The 23,426-nt window shown below is 31.4% G+C and overlaps 1 protein-coding gene across 2 annotated transcripts; it reads right to left on the bottom strand.

Annotated features, from left to right (window-relative positions):
* Positions 1-19,969: 19,969 nt before the first annotated feature.
* LOC146923218 (zinc finger CCCH domain-containing protein 66-like) lies at positions 19,970-23,030 on the bottom strand. 2 transcript variants are annotated; one of them, XM_085715918.1, is made up of 2 exons: positions 22,939-23,030; positions 19,970-22,310 (listed from the first exon to the last, which is right to left on the bottom strand). In XM_085715918.1, exon 2 carries the CDS (start codon positions 22,300-22,302, stop codon positions 20,179-20,181), a length of 2,124 nt encoding a protein of 707 aa, XP_085572044.1. In that variant the 5' UTR covers positions 22,303-22,310; positions 22,939-23,030; the 3' UTR covers positions 19,970-20,178. The 2 variants fall into 2 exon arrangements, with proteins under 2 accessions (XP_085572044.1, XP_085572045.1); XM_085715919.1 differs by lacking the exon at positions 22,939-23,030 and adding an exon at positions 22,715-22,868.
* Between the last annotated feature and the right edge of the window lie 396 nt (positions 23,031-23,426).

Genomic DNA, 23,426 nt, shown 5'->3' with positions numbered 1-23,426 from the left:
CATGATCAAGAATATAAAGATGATAAGAAAACAAACACGTTTAAACTGCAAATGCAAATAAAATCATTGTTATCTGCAACATTAATCTATCTAAAACCGTAAGTTAATGTCAATAAAGATTGACTCAATTGGTAAGAAGTTGACTCACATCTGGAAGATCGTTTGTCAGCTTTCGTCACTAACGTGAGAACCTATTTGGTGTGTGATAAATTTGTAAGTACTTGGTTAATGTTCGTTGAGTGTTGAGGCTGCTCTAACCCTGGGAAACATTTCATCGGGCCCCACGGTGAGCTTCATCTATGCTTGCGGTGAATCTAACATTCATCGAAACGTTAATTGATCTATGTTAATCCAATTTAGAGATTCTTGATTTTCTTATTTCTTTATGAATTTTCAGTCATATTTTTGCTAAATTTTAGATTAATTGAATATCAAACATTGTAGAAATATTTATTGATTTTGATCAAATGTAATTAGTAATTATAATTACACTATATTTATATATTATCCCTCTAAGTAATTACTTTTCTTATACTTTCGTGGATATACGACTTTTATAAAATTAAAAATTCATTGGCAGAAACACTAACCACAAACTTATCTACATGATTATTGTGACTCACTAATTTGATTAAGTCTTTTGATACCGGCATGCTACAAGAAGGCATGTTATGAAGCAGTTTACCTACCTTTAGTGTGTCCATGTAATGGCTCAAATTTGTGGGTGCGGACACAATATACTGATGTGCAGCCACCTCCCATTAAGAAGATGCTGGGAAGGCCAAAGAAGAAAAGGAATTTAGAACAAGGGTCATGCTCTATATAGGAGACTTATTATTGTTCCATATAGGGTCATGTTTTTTTTTGGATAGATTTTGTAATGTTCCGTTTTGTATTTTATGTAGTCAGATTCATATTATTTTTCTATTTGGTTAATGTGTTGGTTATGAACATATTTGGTTAATGTACTTTGAATTATATTATGTCTTGGTTGTGAATCACTTTTTAACCTATTATTAATGATATACTATTTTGACCAGGTTATATTATGTTATGGTTTGAGTTAGTTTTGATCCAGTTATACTGTCATAATCATCTATGACTATTTCGGATTGGGGACCAAATTTTACTTTATAGAAAATGTAAGTACCAAAAAATAGAACTTTTGACACAAAGTAAGGGATCAAAGTGACCATTTAATTTAAAACAAAGGACTGAAATGAAATTGAGCATAAGTTAAAGGACGAAACTGAATTCTGTTGAAGCTCATATTCATTCACCAAAATCATGCGTCTCTGCATCAAAATATCATAAACAACAAAATGTTACAAAATTATATACGCCTCAAATTATTGTTACCATATCACAATATTGATCACTAAAATCCTCATTTCGAACATAGATTTGTGAAGCTCCGATACTCTTAAAATGGTGAAGAATCGTGTCTGACGCGTATCTGAGATTGATACGTCCCGATTCGTCCAGATACATGTATCAAAGAAGTATCGGGCCATTAATATTTATTTATTTTTTTGCAAAAAAATGACCGATACGTGTCGGATACGGCTAACTTACTTCGATATGACTGAATAAACCGATACTTTCGCGTGATACGTATGCATGATTTTTCTTTTTTTACTCTATGATTTCTGTCTTACATATTTCCTTTAAAAAAAAAGGAATAATAAAAGAATAAGAAATAAAAATACATAAAGACCGATAACACTATCAAAAACATATTGCTTCCCTAAAAAAAATCAAAAACATATTGCCTCTTCTAACTCCCAAAAAATAGGATTTCTCGTCACTACCGATCGATAATTATTCCCTCTTTGAATCATTACCACCATTGCCTCAATCTCAACACCAGCATCACCAATTGCCTCCAGCAATACCTTCGGTGAGTTCTACTTTGTTTCTCTCATCTCTAATGCTATGTTTCTTCTAATCTTCTCCTTTTAATATCTTATGTTCTTCTCTCTAATTGGGAAAACATTGTTTGTACCTATTGTCGTCCTTAAACTTCTCGTGTCACATTTATGTACGTGCATCATAAACTTTGTATAGGCATTATTAGGCAAAACGTTATTGTTGAGTCAAGCAAGAACGAAGCCTTAATAATAGCAACATTCAAGAAATATCAAAAGAAAGGCGGTTACAAAAAATTGGAATTAAAAACATGTCTACAAAACTAAGTCAAACTATGGGACACAATTAAAGAAAGGCAGCTTAAAATATTTTTCTATATTTCTCAATTAAAAATAAGGTTAAATATGCTTTTAGTCCCTATAAATATGTCAATTTTTTATTTTAGTACCTTTAAAAAATTTCTTCAACTTTTAGTCCTCCAAAAAAATTTCATTTTCGATTTTGGTCCCATATGTAGAATTTATATTTTTGAATAAAATTTTGCAGAAAAATTTATAATATTATAAGGATCTCTCCAAAAAAAAAAGATTTTATTACCAAAACATGAATTTTTATATTTTTTATGGTAAAAAATTCATATTTAATTTACGTTTTAATAAAAAAAAATTAAAAAATTTGGAGTGATTTTTACAATATTCTATACATTTCTGGTCAATTTCATAAAAAAATACAAAAATTACTTAAAAATAGGGATCAAAAGTAATGATTGAAAATTTTATACCGACTATAAGTTGAATTAAAATTTTAGATGGAGTAAAACTAAAAATTGATATATTTATAGGAATTAAAAACATATTTAACCTTTAAAAACATGTGATACAATATTCAAAACTTCCTTCAAAAAAAAAAATATTTAAAACTATTGAAATATCCTCAAAAGTTACGAACCATCTCAAACTATCTTAAACTATCCCAAACTATATCTCAAACTATTTTAAACTACCCTAAACTATTTCAAACTATCTCAAAATATATTAATTCATCCCAATCTATCTCAAACTATGCTAAACTATTTTAAACTACCCTAAACTATCTCAATCTATCTCAATCTATGCCAATCTATGCCAATCTATCTCAATCCATCTTAACCATATGACACAGGACGGAAGCGTAGGTTAGCAAGCGCTAAATCTAAAAGATAAAGTGACAGGTTGCAAGCGACAAACCTCTCAAAATAAGGGTTTTCAGAATCCACCAGAATTGAGAGAAAATCTCGAATAATTTTTATTGAATCAAAAAGTTGCTTCTTAGGCTACATAATGTTCTGTTTAAATAGGAAAAGAAATAACAAACCCGTGGGCCGAAATAAAATGAAACGAAATAATAAAAGAAAGTTCTAGACTGAAATAAAACGAAACAAAATAATAAAAGAAAGTTCTAGACCGAAATAAAACGAAACGAAATAATAAAATACTACTAAATTACTAATAAAACCTTCGCATCACCAAGAACCTATTTAAAGTGATTCTTCACCACCAAGAACCATCAGAATATTTTATTCTCTCACTCTCACATCAACAGTTGCAATGCATCACTCTGTTTCTTCTAGCAATGCACTAGCAATTAATTTTAGCAATGTGAACAATTTTCAATTGAAGAAGCCTTCCTCTGTTTCTTTTCCTTTGAAACGCAACTTCAAGTCTCTCAAAGTTAAAGTCAAGACTCTTCATGCACCTCTCACTCCTGCACCAAAAATTCTCGGTGGTGCTGATGTTCCACTGCCTGATTGTGCCGAGGGTGATCCACCACACGCTTCTTCACCAAGTTGGTTTTGGTGCTTGGGAACTGCCATATTGATTGCTGTTGCTGCCGGCATTGTGAAGGAGGGAAAGGGAAATGGGATGGGAAAAAAAACTACTTAGGAAATGATTTAGTTCAATATTGATAGTAGGCTTTTTATGTTTTTACCATTGTTCAATATGTTATCTTTCATGCAAGATGAAGATTTTGTATGAAATCAAATTGAGTGTTACGTATTTCTGGTTTTTCTTACCCTCCAAATAATATGGCTGTTGGTGAAGCTTTAACAACTTCTTAATTAGTGTTTCAGTATCAGTCTTAAATTTCAACTCCAACTTTAGGGAAAACACTTACGTACCATAGTAGTTGGGTACCATTGTACCATTGGCCAGTAAAATTTTGACACATGTCGAAAATCTTTTAAAATCAGTTCTTATAAAAACCGGCTTAAAAAGTCCAAGGCAAAATAAAATAATATAGTCTATGGAAGGTCTTATAAATCCATTTGGAAAAATAATACCTCAACCATTTATATTAGTACCTAATTATAATAATATAATTAGAATGAGAAACCAAATTAATTGGTTAAGGGAAACAGCATATTGGTTTCTAATAATTGAAAATAATTATTCCACATACTGGGAATATGAAAATTTTGCAAATCTTTTAAGCCTTAGAGTACAAAAATTTATACATGGCTAGTAAAGGTGTAAGTGAAAATATACAAGATATTTTTGAAAACCTAACAGTACTTCAGGAACAGTTGGATAAAATAGTAGAATTTCTACTAAAAGAATTTGAAGAAAAACTCAATGAAAAATTATCTAACTTAGAAGAAAACCAAAAATTGTTAGATGAAAAACTTTGTGTTAAAATAGATGATCTAATCGATCTATTAAAACTCTTACCAATAAGAGATAAATGTCTAACCCTAGAAGAATTACAAACTTTTGTCAAAAAAGAAGGGGGAGATATGGTAGAAATTTCAGAAAAAATAGAAAAATCAGAAAAAGAAATTAACTTCTTCGCGCCATTACCCTAAAAATGGACGAAACAGAAGAAGAAATAGCTAATCAGCTAAATGAATTACAAACATTAATGGCTTCTTTAGACATTAATAGAAAAAATCAAATAACAGAAGAATCTGATGATGAAAACAAATTTGTCTACGACTTCGGATCAGAAAGTTCTTTCAGTATGGAAGAAGAACCACAAGTAGGACTTGTGAAAACTAATGAGCAACCAGAATCATCAGAACAAGGACGTAAAAGAGGACGTCGAGAGGGTAAAGAAGATTTTATCGATCAACAAATTATTCAAGATAAAATGGATGAAAGAAAATTTAAAAATATATCATCTAAATATATACCTACTATAAATCGTCACAAGGATGAAGATATTCTAAATCTCGATTGTAGTGATGATGCTAAAAAAGAACTAAGAAGTTGGTATCATAATCACATGGTAACAATCCAACTAGATCCCACACTAGGGAAACTAAGTCCAAAAAGCATTTTTAACTATTTAAAAACAAAAACTATAGGAAATGCTTGGAGCTTTATATCTGAAAAATCAGACTCGGAACTTCCATCAACAACTGAGGAAGTAATAAATTATGTTTATTCAATTCTAAAAAAAGAATTTGTAGGTTTTGATGCGCCAGAAGCAGAATCAGACCTAGAAAGTACAAACATTCATAGAATCTTTAATCTAAGAATCTGTGATATGTGTTATGTTGAACCATTTATATGTGAGTTTAGCAAATATTATTATGCAATATCTCCACAAAAGAGAATACAGTATAATCTTTTAGGTTTGTTTTATAATAAACTTCCATCATCTGTTGGAACAATAATGGAAAAAGTAATCCAAGAACATTTAGAAGTAGTCGTAGGATTAGACGATACTCTAGGAACAAGGATAACTGCATTAAGAAAATGGGTATCCGAAAAATGCATGGAAAAAACTGCTAAAAGAGAAGCAAAAATAAACGTTTGTTGTGATAAAATTCGAGACAAAGTAGGAAACTACGGATGTAATAAACCTAGAAGAAAGAAAAAGAAAAAAGTTTTTAGGAAAATAGATCGTTCTGAATATAAAAGAAAAAAGAAATTTCCTAAAAAATTTAATAAACAAAAATACTTTAGGAGAAATAAAAAATATCCTAAAAAGAATTCATGTCCTAGAGGAAAGAAAACATGCACATGTTGGTTGTGTAATGAAGAAGGACATTATGCAAATGAATGTCCTAAAAAGAAAGATTCTAAAAAAGAAACCTTGAAATTAATTTGGGAAGTAGGTTTCGAACCAATAGAATCAGATATAGATTCTGATGAGAGTAGTATTTTTGAATATACTACTGAAGAAGAAATTGAAGAATGAGTAGAAAAATTTTAAAAAATGGAAACCCTAATGCAACATTTATCCAGGTAACACTAAACAAAAAGAAAATCATGGGTTATATTGATACCGGTGCCACTTTATGTTTTGGTAGGAGATCCATAATTAAGGAAGGATGGATTAGACTACAAAAACCAAAAGAAATTATCTTTGCTGATAAGAAAAAACACCAAATCTGGTTTGTTCTAAAACATGTTTTTATAAAAATTGAACATAGATACTTCTATGTAAAATCAATCTATGAACATGATTCTGGAATAGATCTGATAATAGGAAATAACTTTTTAAAGTTATATAATCCTTTTATTCAAAAAACTGATACCATAACATTAAATTGGTTTGATATCAATAATCCAAAAGAAAGTGAATTTGTTACAACGAACATTATAACAAAAAATGAAATTTTAAAGGCAATTTCAGAAAATCTTAACATACTTAGATGTATGTGGGATAAAAGAAAGTTTTACTTAACAACTGAACAAAATCTAGAACATCATCTAGATCAAGTTTGTTCTGAAAATCCATTGGATACTATAGTAAACAAAATACAAGATTTAATTGTTGTAAAACTTAAAGATCCTAAAAAGGAAGTCAAAGCCTTATACAAGATCCCTTACTCAGGAGAAGATAAGGAAGAATTTAAAAAAGAAATAGCAGAACTATTAGAGAAAGGATTAATAAGTCCTTCTATTAGTCCACACTCAGCACCAGCTTTTTATGTCAGAAAACACAATGAGATAAAAAGAGGAAAAGCTCGAATGGTAATTAATTATAAAAAACTTAATGAGGCAACTGTAAGTGACTCATATAAGTTACCAAGAAAAGATTACATTTTTGAAAAAATAAGAGGATGTAATTGGTTTTCATCTTTAGATGCAAAATCTGGATACTGGCAGTTAAGGTTATCAGAAGAAACAAAACCTTTAACAGCTTTCAGTTGTCCAGAAGGACATTTTGAATGGAATGTTTTACCATTTGGTTTAAAACAAGCACCATCAATATATCAAAGATTTATGGACAATACTCTTAAGGGTCTTGATCATATTTGTTTTGTATATATCGATGACATATTAATTTTTACTAAAGGAAGTAAAGAACAACATGTTAAAGATGTTATGACTGTTTTAAACAGAATAAAAGATAGAGGAATTGTTCTATCCAGAAAAAAGTCAATACTTTTGAAACAAGAAATCGAATTTCTTGGTCTTATCATAAGAGAAGGAGGAAAACTCGATTTATCACCACATGTTCAAGAAAAGATTTTACTTTTTCCTGACCAATTAGTGGATAGAAAACAAATCCAAAGATTTTTGGGATGTTTAAATTATATTGCTAATGAAGGATTTCTTCAAGACTTAGCAAATGATAGAAAAATTTTACAGAAGAAGATATCTGAAAAAGTGCCATGGTCATGGACACAAAAAGATACTGAGGCTGTAAAATCTTTAAAAGAAAAATTAAAAGTTTTACCGCAACTATACAACCCAACAGAAAATGATTTTTTGGTTGTAAATGTTGATGCAAATCAGTTTACATGGGCTGGAGTTATGAGAGCTCTACCTAATGGTAAACAAAGATTGGGATTAAATCTCAATGGATATGTTGAGGATGAAACCCCACAACAATCCTATACCACTGTGGACGCAACCCCACAGTTAAAATCAGATATCCCTAATGGGCGATCAGATAAAACATCAGTTTCAACTGATTCAAAACTTGATTATTCAAGTAATAACATCCGAATTAAGGATAAAGATCTTGTTTTATGCAAGTATGTTTCAGGCTCTTTTAAAGATGCTGAAACAAGATATCATATCAATGAGAAAGAAACTCTTTCTTGTTTAAATGTTTTAGAAAAATGGAGAATGGATTTAATTCCATCAAGATTTTTATTACGAACTGATTCAACTTATGCTAGCGGATTTTGGCGCTACAATTTAAAAGTTGATCATAAACAAGGAAGACTTGTTAGATGGCAAATGCGCATCCAACAATTCTATCCTTATATTCAACTAATAAAATCAGAAAACAATTGTTTTGCAGATACTCTGACAAGAGAATGGAGCAAGCTCTAAAAGTTCTCTACAATAGCTTGAAGCAAAAAGATGAACAGATTGAAATTCATAGCCAAAAGCTAAAACAACTCTCTTCGGAGAGGGGGGAGATGATTAAAATGATCGAAAGCCTAACCAAGATCATAAATGTTGAAACTTCAACAACAACAGAAGAACCAACAAAAAAGACTTTGAATGAACAACAAAGTTTTTCATCAACATCTTCAGCAGGCTCTATGCCAGAAGAAGATACAAAAAAGTCATGGGCTGACAAAGTCGAACAAGAAGATGAAGAGTCAAAAAATGGTTCAGACCAACCAAGCGATGTTGTCGATCCACAACCAGAAAAGAAGGTGTATGTCATCTTTGATGGTCCAATGAAAGGAATTTACAACAATTGGGTAATTGCAAGCCTTCACATTAATGGCAAAAATGTCAGACACAAAGCTTATCCAACAATGGAAAAGGCAAAAGAAGCTTACAAAGCCTCCTATAAAGAAATGACCATTGCTAAAGAAATTGGCCAACCATCAAAAATGGAGTCAAAGAAAAAGATCTCAGTGGGATCCATAATAAACCTCCAGAAGGAAAAAAAATAAGCCAAAAACCCTTGATGATTTCATGGGAAAGTGGAGATGGCTAGCCAACTTCAAAGAAGAGTTAGCTCTTGAATGTTTTTATCCAGTCAATACTACACATGGGGTAAAAGCTAATACAGTTCCAGGAATATCCAAGGAATTGATTAAAGAATTTTATGACTACGGAATGCTTAAGACTGTGTATCTTGAAGAAGGAGAAGGTCGAAGATTCCAAGAACTTGCTGATCTTCCAAAAGAGATTGGTGATACAGCAAAAAGATTTAATGATTTCCTTGCTAAAGGAAGGGAAATTTATCTCCAGTTCGAACAAACCTATCCATGGTTTTTTGAAGAAAATAATTTTATGGCTGTAAAACCAAGAACAGTCATTAAAATAGGAATCTCAAATAAAACTTATCTACCTCCAAATTCAGAAGGTGTTGGATGGACAGTAGATTCGTTCATTTATCAAATGAAACGTTTTTATGATAACCTTATTAGATATGGTTCTACCATTATTAATTATAAGGTCCTCTACACTACAGAAACCTGTCTCATGGTTTGTGATTCAAAAAAGAAGGTTTCAGAGGAACACCTCAAGCAAACACTTTTTTATGAAGAACTATTCTCAAGATTTGAGAATGCTCTTGACAAAGTCCCAGATAAAGTTCAACACGAGTGTTGTCAACACTTCTCGAAATACAAAGGGCATATCTGTAAATGGTGTGCAAAAAAGAAAGTGTCGGTAGAAGAAGACAAAGTACCGACAATCACGGACAAGGCAAAAGAAAAAGCTTAACCACGCGTCATGTAGGTGGCCGTAGGAAAAAAGTTGTAATAATGGAACCTTATCATCTGAGTCAGATGGGGTCCATTTAGTTGAAAATCTTATCACCTTATGTGATAATGCTTTTACTTTTTCCTTTGCGTGTTTTGTTTGTTTTTCTTTTTAGCTGGCAAGACAGAGACATGTGACCAACTTGTGAGTCTCATCTGCCTATAAATAAGAGCCTTGATGCTCACTTGTAAATTACAACTTAAATCAATGAAGTAAGTACCTTAGTTTATGAGAAACATTGTGGGAAAGGGCTTCGCAGGATTTAAGATTGTCATAACCAAATCAAAAGATTTTAATTCTCAATATCAATAATCGAAAGATTATTTCAAATCCAAAGGATCGAAAGATCAGAATTATCAAAAATCCAAGACAAAGTCAGGTATGATTTTAAATATTTTAAATGCTTTATAATTTTTACATTTCATAATGGAATATAGTATGATAAAAGAAAATTCATCTGGTTTTATGGCAGATGTATTGATAGATCATATAGAAAAGGTAGATTTTACCTTAAAACCAGAAGAAAACTTCAAACAAAAAAGTATTTTTTCTTTAATAAAAGAAAAACTATCTAGAGAAAATATTCTAAAATATGGAATGATGATAGGAGAAGTTCCTATACCAATGGAATCAACAGATGGATCTGTTGTAATATCTATGATTGATGAAGAACAAATAAACGAAAGGTTAAAACACTTATCGTTAGAAAAAAGACAGAAGATAGGATATATTCATATATCGACTATCCAAATAATCATAAAAAGTACTTTTATGAAAGGAATAAATTCAGAACTAGAACTTCTTATAGAAGATGCTAGATTGAACAAAAAACATTCACTAATAACTAAAGGTGAAGGAAATCTAAAAGGTGGAAAAATAAAATTCGATATAAATTTACAAATAGGCTTAAGTCTAAATGATATAGATCTAAATAGATCTTTAGTAATACATTATAAACTCAAAGACCAAAAACTTATGAGACCAGGAAATCATCCTTTTAGTATAAGTTATAAGATGAATTATGCACTAAGTAACTCTCATTATAGTGTAGAGTTTAGTGGAAGAGAAAAAATACAAATAGATGAACTATTTGCACCATTAGTAAAACTAGAATCACCAATTCTAAAACCACTAAAAAGATCAAAGTCTATTATGACAATAGAAAGAACACCTCTCTTAGAGCAAGAGGAAAATACTAGTGAACCAAGGTTCCTACCACCAAGAACTTCATTAGACAGTATAAAGTTTGATAAAAATTTATCAGAAATAAAAACTGAACTTTTAAAAATTAATAAAAAATTATAATGCCAGGAATAACAATAAAAAATGAACTAAAATTATTTAGAAAAAAACTAGATGCCCTAGTTAACAAAATAGAAGAAAATTTCTTTAGAATAGAAATGAAGAACACAATTTGGGGAATCCACGATTTAATGATTCTACAAATTTCATATGTAGATGAAGTAATAGAAGAATTAAAAGAAACAGAAAATGTTTCTATTATGCAAAAAGAAAGAGCCACAACTCTGTTATGGCCATCCCAAAAACTAGTTGAATTTGAACAATCTTTAGAAAAAATTCTAGAAAGTTCAAACATATAATGCCTGGATTAACAATTAAAACAGAATTAGAAATTTTAAAAGAGAGACTAAAAACCATAGTCAGTGATATTGAATGGTATTATGATTTAATAGTATTCAAACAAATTTGTTATAAGGCTCAAACTATAACAATGGTTCACATAGATTTAATTGAAAATCTATTAGAAGAAATTCAAGAAAATAATCTCACCGAGATTCAAAAAACAAGAGCGAAAATTCTTTTAGAACCTTTTCAAGCTCTAACACAAATCGAATCACTTTTAAAAGAGGCCAAAAATTTGGAAAACTCCACGACTAATCAATAATGCCCGGATTAGATCTTAAGACAGAAGTAGAACTCTTTAAAAAGAGATTAGAAAAGATAATTTTTGATATAAACTTTTATAATGAAAGAATTGTGTTAAAACAAATTCTTTTTTGTGCTCAAGATTTAGTAAAATATCATATAGAGTATATTGACGATTTCTTAAAAGAAACAGAAGATTTAGAAAATCTTACAATTATACAAAGAGAAAGAGCTAAAACACTCTTAAAACCATTTCAAGGTTTGAATAAAATCGAACAAATGTTAAACCAAGTTCGAGAAAATTCCGCTGGCGACCCTGCCACAACCTGGTATCAGAGCCAGTAATACAATCCTAGGGGGTAAAAATGAAACTAAAAATAAAAATAAAAATTTTATTTTTTCAGAAAAGACAAAAGTCTTTTAAAAACGCTTTTCTATTTAGCCGATTTAAAAGGTTAAGAGGACAAAATCCACGTCTCACACACTGATTGGATAATGTTATATAACATAGAAATCCACTATGTTACACAAGTGGAGTCCCAACTTTAGAATTAGAAGTATCTACATTTTAAGCTTTATCAATAAAAATTTTTATTAGGTTATAGGCTTCATAGGGGCTTGATAAAAGATATGATTATAATAAGTATATATTACATGATCTATCTTATTCTTACTGGTGCATGATATGTTGCTAGCTTTGCATGTTATTTGGGCTTCGCAGGAGCATGATAAAATATATATAAGTATATATTAGGCATGACCTAACTTTCTGAATCTTGTTGATTCCTTGTTGTGCAGGCTATTTATGTTCTATTTAGGGATGATGATCAAATGAAGCTTTCGCATTTTATTTCTATAGTTGGACTTGTGTGTGCAATGTTTACCATTTGTATTCTTTGGAATTTGGCTTGGATTTTCGATGGTCTTAGGCCTCGCATATATTGTCATAGCACTTTTATTGTCACTAAAAGATTGTAATGTCATTTGACTTGTACATCATAGCTTTCATTGACACTCATTTGATTAATGTACTTTTGTGTGAAGAGATTAATGTACATGTTTAATGCTTGGTTTTCGGTTCCCCGGTACCTCTAATTAATTGTTTCTTTGCTTCATGTTCATGTTCTTAGAAATTCTAGTTAATTCTTTACCTTCAGATTACTAGTGTTATAGTATTCTTTTACCTTACCAAAATTTATCTTATTTTAGGTCTACAAGCAGTAGATAGTTTGACTTGGCTATCCGGCGTCTATCAGCATTCTCCTGACTTATATAAATGAGTAGTTACTAATTTGTAATAATTGAGAATCACAAAGCTTTACTCATTGACAACAATTGCTTTTCACTATGCTTGGTTAATTCAGGGTGGTTTGGATACTAACCAACAATTTATTATTACCATTAGGAATAAAATCACCAGCTTGAGATTATAGTATTCGCGGGACATCAACAAGTAAAATATTTATGACTTGTGGCGTCCGCTAATAATATTGATTTGAGATATTAGACCTCTTTTTTAGAAGCATGTTCCGTAAATCCCTGCTCAAATCACATTTCATTTGTTGGTTGCCACTATTTTTTTTTTTTGGAGTTTTCATAAACGACAACAGGTTTTTTTTTTGTTACTAGCTCGATAATATAATAATGTTACTTCACATCATTTTTTGTATAACAAAGTACTAATAAAAGTTAGGGATGTAAGTGGTTTGAACAGAATCAACGAAACCGAAAATCCAAACATAAAAAATACCCGATCTTGTTTGGTTTGGTTTAAAACCGAACTAAATCGACCTAAATCATTCTAGTTTGTTTTAGTTCTCGGATTTTGATTTTTGAAACTCAAATAATTGATGAACCGAACTGATGCTTACCTCACCCCCTCAGTTTACTAATATCATTCCCCTTTCACCTCATACACACACTTAAGTAAAGTTAGGATTGTGAATTGGAATATGTCGATTCAAGTTGAAATTGAAATTTTAGTTTGGACTTTTTTTTTTAATTTGACGAACTTAATTTTAGGATGTTTAAATTTTAGTTTGCATGTAGTGTTGTTATGAGTAAATTTTAATTTTTGGATGTGTTTTCGAATTTGTGTTTGATAAATGATGGATGTATGAATTATTATGGATGATTGAAATACTTGATTGTGATGAAGTTGTGTTTGATGAATGAAAGGATATGTATGAAATATTTGAGATGAAAAGTTGTTTGAAAATCAAAGAACATGAAAAACAAAAAATAAAATACAAAGTTTCATGAAATTTTTGGGTGTGTTTAGGAATGGGAATAGGTCAGACCGGCCTACAGAGGCCTATAGCCTAGTCTACGACAGATCAGATCAGACCAGACTTTTTTCCTAAACAAGGAAGACTTAGGCTTTTTTAAAAGTCTATTTAGCTTAAAAGGTCAGGTCATAGGCTATTAGAAAAGCCTTTTAGGCCTATTAGGCCGGCCTACTTAGGTAAATATGAATAATATTATTGATTCAACTTTGCTATTTAGTACGGATGCAGAAGCAAAGAAATTTGACAACAGAGAAGAGCATGCCTTTACAGTTTTTTTAATTTTAAAATCAAAATTATATAATATTAGCTTTTAGTGGAAATCATGGGGTGGGGTAGTGTAATTCGTTTGATTTCGTTGGTTTTCTCCTGTACTAAACAGTGTTTCCCTGATTGATTATTATATTATATACTTCACTTTGAATTAAATTATAAATTTGTCAACCTTTAAAGTAATTTACGCTTATTAGTTTACATTATTTTTTAGCATATATAATTGTGCTATTATAAATTAGAATTGAAATATGATATACTATATAGTAAAGTTCTCTAAAATTTCATGTTAAATATCAAAATAGAGTTTAATATCTTTGATCTATTAGCTCGTTAATCTGTTTAACCTTAGATCACATTACTTATTTAAAGATGTTCATATGAAATAGGCTTTTAAACAGGCTAGCAGGCCTAATCAGGCTTTCAAAAGGCCAGACTCATGCCTAAAAAGTAAGCATATGACAGGCCGCAGGCCAGGCTTAGGCCTTAAAAAATTTTGACAGGCCAGACTTGGGCCTTGCAAAGTCTAGCTCGGCCTAACTTATTCCCATCCCTAGGTGTGTTGTATACATGAAATACTCCATCCGGTCACTATTATAAGCAAATTTCTACTTTTTAGATTCATTCAATAAATGATGTATGTGGCCTACAATATAGACCATATACATCTTTTATTGAATGAACCTAAAAAGTCAAAATTTGCTTATAATAGTGACCGGAGGGAGTACAAATTTTGGAGAATATGTTTTTTTTTAAATTGTATTTTGAAACAAACCGATCAACCGAACCGATCTAAGCTGAACCAAATATGTTATTTTAGTTCGGTTCTATTATTAAAAAATAATAAAAACCGAACCAAATCAAACCAATAAAGATTTCATTGGTTCAAGCTTTTTTTGTTGCAAATCAATCCAAACAACACCTTTACACCGTTAATGAAAAAAGTACATAGTCTACATCTCTAAAAAAGAAATTCATAGTCTATGTACTCTTTTTCTATAATATACTACTTCCTCCGTCCCTATATGTAAGCACTTATTTGACTTTATTTTTGTCCCTAAATATAAACCCCTTTTCAAGTTACTAGATGCATTTATTATTTTTTTCCTAAATACTCCCTCCGGTCACTATTATAAGCAAATTTTAACTTTTTAGGTTCATTCAATAAATGATGTATGTGGTCTATGATATAGACCACATACATCATTTATTAAATGAATCTAAAAAGTAGAAATTTGCTTATAATAGTGATCAGAGGGAGTATACCTCTAATTAATACTACTAACTTGTCTTGAAATATGAATAGTCAAATTTAATACACATACAAACAAAAGACAATTTGGTAATATTAACACATAAAACAGACACATTAATTACTCTGATAATTTTTCTTAAAAAATGTGAAAAAAGCAAAGGGGGCTTAAATATAAGGACGGAGGGAGTAATAATAAAAAATGTCGTGTTAACGGTTAAGGATTAAAAAAATGATAAGTTTTATTAAAAAAAATTGTGTTTTAAAGTTTTAACGTGTTGAATATTCTATTTTTTAATAAATTTTTTATTTTAAACTTTTAAACAAATACCTCTAAAATACATGTTAGCATTTCTCTAATAAAAATTATAAAGATGGTTGAAAGTATCCATGCAGAGAATTGTTGATAACAAAGGGACAAATGTTGCATCCACTAATAAAATATTGAAGTTACCTCTGATTTTCTACACAAGGGGGGCCCTAGTGTGGAAAAAACTCAAACTATATTTGAAAAAATAAAAAAAATAAAAAACCGCAAGTAATGACGTAATCCAAATCCAAACAAAGTTTAGATTGTTAAACGCCTTGAGGGTAAAAACTTCATAGGTGGAGAACATTAAAATCAAGTAAATATACTAGGCTGAATCAGCCAAAACCATGGATGTTGGCTTAAATGGTAGAAATATTTGCTTTTATAGGTAACTACCGAGTTTAATGCTGAAAATTCTTTAGATGGTGTCTATTTTATTTATTTATCTTAGAAAAACTACTTAAATGATTTCTAAAAAATATAATACCAAATAGAAAGAGAATAAGCTATAAACAAACTAAAAACTATCGTTGCTTCAAACAAAAAAAAAACAAAAAAATATCTTAGTTTAAGCCATTAGTTAAACCTTTATATTTGTAATTGGGTCAGGAACTAACCCCTCAATTAATCAAAAAAATATTGAAATTTATTTTAGGAGTTGATATTTTCAAACAACATATGTTCAATTATATGTATCAGTCAAAAATCAAACATCTAATAACATCTAATCATATGTTTATGTAACCAAAAAAATCTAATCATATGTTTAAGAAACTCAATTGTCTACGAGTTGTGTTACACTATATTTATATTGATATGAACATTCAATAGAGAAAAAATGAACTGAATATGTCAATTACAACGGATCATTTTACATGTGAAGGGAAGAATAAAAGAAATGAATGCTAAAACAGAAATAACTAACCTAATAAAACTAACTAATTCCTAACTGTTTGCTAACAAGGAAAAAAATAGATTAACAGAACAAACATGAGTAGTTAAGCGGGTTTAATGATATTTGCAAATTTAAACTTTCAAACAATATCTTATGATTTTGTGTTTATGAGTGGTTGGTAATGGGGTGTGTACCTTGTTTTGGAATAATTATTTGTTGGAGAGGGTGTGCTTAGAGAGTGGTATATTTAAGTGTACCTTTGTCTATAAATATACCACTCTCTAAACATATCTTGTCCAACCAATGATTATTCCAAAACAAGGTACACACCCCATTACCAACCACCAACCACTCATATAGACAAAGGTGTTTAGGTGGCAGATATGGGTAGGTTGGGGTTGGAGGTGCATGGGGTGGGTGGAGGTGGAAGCGGAGGCGTGGTCTCGCATGGGAAAAGGAGTGGGTAGCGGAGTGTAGTGGTTTGTTAGTAAATATTTTTTTCAAATATGATGTTCTTGAAAATTGGATTTGGAGATGATTATCCAGTTAAAGGTGTTTATCAATTGTTGACTCGCGATCCAGTCGAATATTTGAAAGTCTCTCTAAAATAGTTCTTTTGAAGGTGTCAATTTTCATTTGACGTTTACATAAAAATAGACTTCTAATAAGAAAAAAATATGACTATGCGTGACATTATTAATCCGGGTTCAATTACTTGTGTTGGTAGTTGTGGGAAGGATGAGAGTGCGCAACATAATTTTGTTGAATGTGAATTTTTTGGAAGGGTGTGATTAGGTATTTCATGTGTTTTACTTTATCAGGTTCCGTGACACCTCCAACATTTAGTAATCTTTTGAGGGTTAGAAGAAGTGTCACATTATTTTTCAAGCTCTCGGGATGGAATGTTGTTGAAGTATTTGGAAAGAAAGAAATAAGAGAATCTATATGTTTAAGAAATTTTTTTTTTTGAGCAAAAAAAAAAGATTTATTTTCTAAATTTTTATTCGGTTTTAAATAAAATCAAACATGAGAGTCTTAGAAGCGTAACTCATTTGTCTTCTAACTCTAGTGTTCCTGAATATTAAACAAATTTAAATGTGTGGACCAAAATTATGTCAAGAGACCTGAACTATAAGTTTCATTATGTCATCCAAGAAAAAGGTTGATGAAAGAAGCCAATTGCGATAAAAGCCAATTAGAGTACGACAAAAGCTTTGTAAAAAGCTTTTTCTTAGTGCTCAAATGAATGTAAACTTTAAAAAATACAAGATAATGCTAACAGGAAATGAAACTATGCTGATTCTACAAGCTCAAGAATAAAAACAAGATAAGACTAAGAAATGCAAATAAAATCTTTGTCTATCTTTAAACAAATTTTGAATGATTTTATTTGCTTAAGCTTCAACAAAACAATAACCAATAGTAACTTTTTACATGTTTGGGAATTATATAAACTTATACTACATGTCTACACATTTATAGTGCCTTGCATGTCTATATCTCATGTAACTCAATAAAATCACATTTATGGTGTGTTTGGTAGAAGAGAGATAGGGAGGAGAGAGATAGGGAAGAGAGAGTTAGAAGAGAGATTGCAAACTCATCATGTTTGGTTTGAAGAGAAAGAGGGAAGAGAGACCCAAAATGTATGGACCCCACCCACTTTTTGTTTCTTCGCTAAAGTGCCGAGAAAGAGGAGAGAAGTGGACTTAGTTTATCTTTTTCCAGAAATACCCATGTGTTGCTTTATTAACTTGTGTTTTTCTTTTTTTACAATTTGTGGTTTTTATTATATTGTTTACACGTTGGGGTTGCTTGTTGTTCCAGCATTGCGTAATGAACTGTGATAGTTTGCAAGATTTTTTTATTTTCCCATCTCATATGATATATATTTGGATAAAAAAGGATGTATTACATTATAGTATTTCACTTTAGTTGTCATTAATATTTGCAATTGTTAATTGACGTAATTTATTTTTTTTGGAATAAATTATTTTCTTTTTTATAGTGGAATGTGAATTTTATTTTTTTATCAGTGGAATGTGAATTTATTTGACCTTAATTTAATAAAAATAAAATAAAAATGATACATATATGTGTATATGGTATAAGGATATTTTTGTCATTTTAAATATCAGACATACTTCTTTCTCTCCTTTCTCTCTCTTCTTTCTCTTATATCAAACAATTCATCAAATCTACTCTATTTCTCACATCTTTCTCTCTTCCCACACTCTCTCTCACCTATTTCTCTCTTCTTACTTTCTTCTCACAACCAAACACACCCTTAGTGTGTGTTTGGTTCAGCTTTGAATATAATTGATTCTGACAGAATTGATTCTGACAGAATTGATTTATGTTTGGATACAATTATGTAGAATTGATTAAACAAACTGATTTATGTTTGGATACAATTATGTAGAATTGCTTTTGAATGTATAATTACTAAAATAGACATAGCTAAAGGAGAATTGATAAAGAAGGAGAATTGATAAAGGGCAATAAAGGAAAATAATAAGTTGTAATAATAAAATATAATATTTACTGTTTATAATTGATTCTAGAAAAGCTAAAAGCTAGGATTTGTAGCTTCATGGAGAATTGCTTTTGGAGGATAAAAGCAATTCTGAAAAGCCAAACCAAACACGTTGTTTTTGGCTAGAATTGCTTTTGGCACTGTAGAGAATTGCTTTTGGCTGGGCAGAAGCTGAACCAAACAGACCCTTAAGCTAGGATTGCTTCTTTTACCATCTTATGAGTTTCTTGCGTGTTCTATGTAGTTCGGATTATAAAATTCGAACGGCATAAACATCCCATAAAAATCTCTAAAAACACATTAAAATATTTTAGAGTTTTGAATTCGAATAAAACGTGCGAGAAACTCACAAGTAGGAAAAAATAATGGCCATAAACTGGTCTGTCAATGCAAATCTAAACATGCTAGTAGAATCCATCAAAAAATCAGTCTAATTTGGCTGCTACAAGTGTCACAAATAGTACAGCAGTATTAAAGTAGATCCTCATTAGCTCACCAAATTTGCAACTAGACTGGACCCCCTTAAAATCACTGAATGGAAAACAGGAAAAATCAAACACGCCAAAGTTGACTTCATAACTTGTTCATCACTTCAAAGCATCAAGAAAAAAATAGATTAAGATGTGTGATAACTGATAACTAAGTGGTTGAGTTCAAATGCTCAATAAACTTAAGTTAAAATCGAATCGATTGAGAGTATCTGAGTTTAAATCGAACTAAAACAATTTTTAATCAGACTTATCTCAATTAAACTTCAGATTATTAGAATCTTTTTTCTGAGTCAAACTCCGGATTATTAAGATTTCTTTCTTTGAATATCAAATGGTTAAGACCAAAAATAAACCAAATTGTGTGATATGTAAATTGAGAATTGACATTCTGAAAATTGTTACCTCTTTAGCCTCAACATATTGATCATTAACCTCACTACATCTTTGTAAATTTGTCAATGTAAAGTTCAAACTTACAACTCAATAGACAATATGACAAAATATCAGAAAAAATTGTGATCAATTACTCTGGTAATATGTAGTTCCTTGAGAGCAGTAAATTTGCATCCTACCCAACTTCTATAGTATATTCTATAGCTTTTGGGGACTATTTTTCCCATCAGTTTTACAAATTGTCATCTAAACAAATTCTGTAAGATTCAAAAAAAATCATAAAATGAATTAACTGTGAGTAACTTCTAAAATTGCATTCACTGCACTATTTGCTCCTGATCCATGTACAATTGCTCCAACCAAGCCGGAATCGAATCTGTTCCATTGTTAAGATGGCGCTGCAGTTTCCTTTTCTGATCTTCAACGCTAAACTGATGAGATTCTTGCGGTGTAGCATCCTTCACAAGTGAATTAACCCAAGACACATCTGGTTCATAGTCATTTTCCTGTGCCCTAGCTGCAGCTGGAGTTAAAGGAGTACTGGTGGTTCGAAATCCAAATGAAGATGATTTCCTCAGCTTATTCAGTTCTTCTCCGTGTGAAGTCCAATCCAAATTTCCATCGGGTGAGCCCCAGTTAGAAAAGGCATAAGGCTTAGCAGGAGAATGAAGCTCAGAATGACGGTTTGTGACACTGCGCTCGATAAAGCTCTGGCTCCGCTTTGAAAAGGCAGCAGCTCTTGCATTCAAAGCCGACGCGGATAACTCCCCAGATGGATCAAACCTATAGGTTGGCGATCCAATCACACTAGAAGTGGAATGGCCTGAAGAATAGTTTTGTTGCAGATGCTGATTCATATTCGGACGCATTTGGATTCCAGTTGGAGATTGTAACTGAGATCCTGCTGCTCCTGCAGCATCAAGTGAAATTCTGTGGAATTTATGCAACATTGATGGATCAAGAGACCCGAAAATGTCTTCAAGGTTTGTAGGATTCACCCCCGAAAACCTATTTAGTTCCCCGGTCGTATGGTTGGTCGAAGAAACCGGAAAAGATGGACTGTTAGGCATGGAATGATTCCAGTTGGAAGGAGAGGAAAGACCAGACATCTCATCCATCAGTAGTTGCTGCTTTCGCCGCTGAGTTTCAACCCTAAGCATTGCAATATCTGAATTAATATCTCTAGCGGTCATTCCAGTCTTCAACCTGCTTTTGGGAAGCTGAAGGGTAGGGATCGAAACATTAGACGGTGTCTGCCACATGGCTGCAGCAGCAACGGGAGACGATGCTCCAGATGAAGTCAAAGGCGGCGTTGAGGAGGGTGGTATCAAAACAGATGGAGAACCAAGTGACATTGGGCTAATTGAACCCATCTCTAATGTAGAAGCAGTACTGTAATATGATCTAGGAGATGGAATAGCAGAACCGGTAGAAGCATACAAGGGGCGAAGCTCCTCAACCTTGTGAGCAAAGAAGCAAACTCTTCTCATGCATGAACCTTCATCCTTGCAAAGCCGTGTCTTATACTGCGCAGGATGAAGCCAGCACTCAAAAATACCGTGTGCATAGTCACAAGAATCTCCTTTACTGCACGATCCTTTCCGAAACTCAGGACAAGGGACACAGCTATAATGATATTTCCTTGGATCGCGTCGCCTTGCATTTTCCCCTGGATGAACAAAGGGACACTCGGTCCAATCATGAGAATAAGCCCTTGAACAAGGCTTCACTTTGAATGTATACATCCTAAACTCATCGGTACTATATATCCCATTCTTAATGTCTGGAAGAGAGACATCAACAGGATAATCTTTTGAAACACGAGGCGTGTTTACATCTTGCCTTTGATATTCGTCAATGTCATCAATTGTCTCCGGAAACAGAAGACATGTCTGATCAGCACCGTCTGTACCATCCAAAAGAGCTTGTAGCATCCTCTTCCTTGGATTGAAGATAGAATTGGCCAGCGAAACAATCAAATCAACTGGTCGGTTACCGTTGGCATCAACAGCACTAGCATCCGCCGATGCATCAAGCAAAATCTTGATAATCTCGGGGGAAGCAGCAGAACCCCCAACAACCGCACAATGAAGAGCAGTAGCACCATCGGATCCACTAGACCGATTAACATCAACCCGACCTGTTCCAAGAATATAAGCCGATACATCCAAGCTTCCATACATAGCTGCAACCATGAGAGGTGTCCTCTCTTCATAACCTAATTTGTTCGAACCAACTTTCCTTCCATACCACAAACCAACCCCATCAACATCGCAGCCCTCGTTTTCAATCGCATTTTTTAAACCAACCACATCATCTGCAGCTGAAAATTCAAGCAAATAAGAAACCTCGTGATACTGCCCTTCTTTATTCCCATTCACATACTCACACCCCATGATCAAATCCTTTTGACAAGTTTTTTTCTTAGAATCACTGCACATGAAGATTTCTGAAAAAACCACACAAGAGAAAAAGGTTCAAGAAGATGCTAATGAACCAACAATGATTTTTTTTCCAAATTTAAACCACATAAAACTCAGTTTAACATAACAAAAGTGAAAACAGATAAAAGCAACTCAAGGGGCTAAATTTTCCCATTTTGTCTATGCATGTAATTGTTGGCAAAACAAAAAACCTTTAAACTTACATAATCATGAACAGCCTGAAATTTACAACAATCATATGCTTTAACTGAAAAAAGTTAATTATTTCAGTTATTTATTTTTTCATGAATAACAATTTCAGTTATTTATAGTTAAACACCAATCATTATAAATATTTTCATGAATACAGGTAAGATATGAAACAAGAAATCGTTACAAACAGAAACTAAACAGAAAATGAAAAAACAACCTGTCCTATGTTGTTTCCTTGGTGAAACAAAACGAAAATAAAAATAAAAATTTATCAACATGGTCCATGTTTTTTCCTATCAATTAACTATCAAACCAAAACCCATTTTTTTTCTGAAATTTTCTTAGCAACCAAGAAAAAAAACATTATATTACATGTTCATCATTATGAGGAAGTGAAACCAAACAACATGCAAGAAAGATAAGAAGAAAAAAAAAGTGTACCTTAAAAAACAATGAGACAAGACACAAAGCAAAGAAACTAGATACTAGTTTTTTGGTTGCTCTTGTGATGAAGAAATGAAAGTTGCAAAGGTAAATAGAAAGAGGGAGTGGAAGACTTTTCTAATACATTTTGGTTTTGGTCAAAAAAGTGGAACTCACTAGACACATATAATTTACCAATTCCATTTATTCAATTTTTTCCATATACAAATACATATAATTTACCAATTCCATTTTTTTTCTATTAAAGAATAATATAATACGTCATTGTTCAACAAAGAGAAAGTCATAGGAAAAAATAATAGTACTTTTTTATTTCAAAAGTCAAATTGTCATTTTGTTAAAAATATTTTTATATTAATTAATTCCTTATATTAAACAGAAACTTCTGTATATATAGCTTTATAACAATCAAATTTTAAAAGAAACTTTGGAATAATATAATATATTACCACTTGGAATATTTTTTTAAAAAAAAATCTATTAAT

Source organism: Medicago sativa, chromosome 5 (genome assembly GCF_051527215.1).
Source record: "Medicago sativa cultivar Bolivia chromosome 5, Bolivia_mono, whole genome shotgun sequence".
NCBI classification, from domain to species: domain Eukaryota; kingdom Viridiplantae; phylum Streptophyta; class Magnoliopsida; order Fabales; family Fabaceae; genus Medicago; species Medicago sativa.
This window is presented reverse-complemented; position numbering and strand designations above follow the sequence as displayed.

Excerpts from the sequence above, each read along its gene's own strand:
- LOC146923218 (XM_085715919.1), bottom strand. The coding sequence starts at position 22,775 with ATGTTGATAAATTTTTATTTTTATTTTCGTTTTGTTTCACCAAGGAAA. Across the intron at positions 22,311-22,714 it reads AAGGAAACAACATAGGACAG|AAATCTTCATGTGCAGTGAT; the intron begins GTTGTTTTTTCA and ends TGGTTTTTTCAG.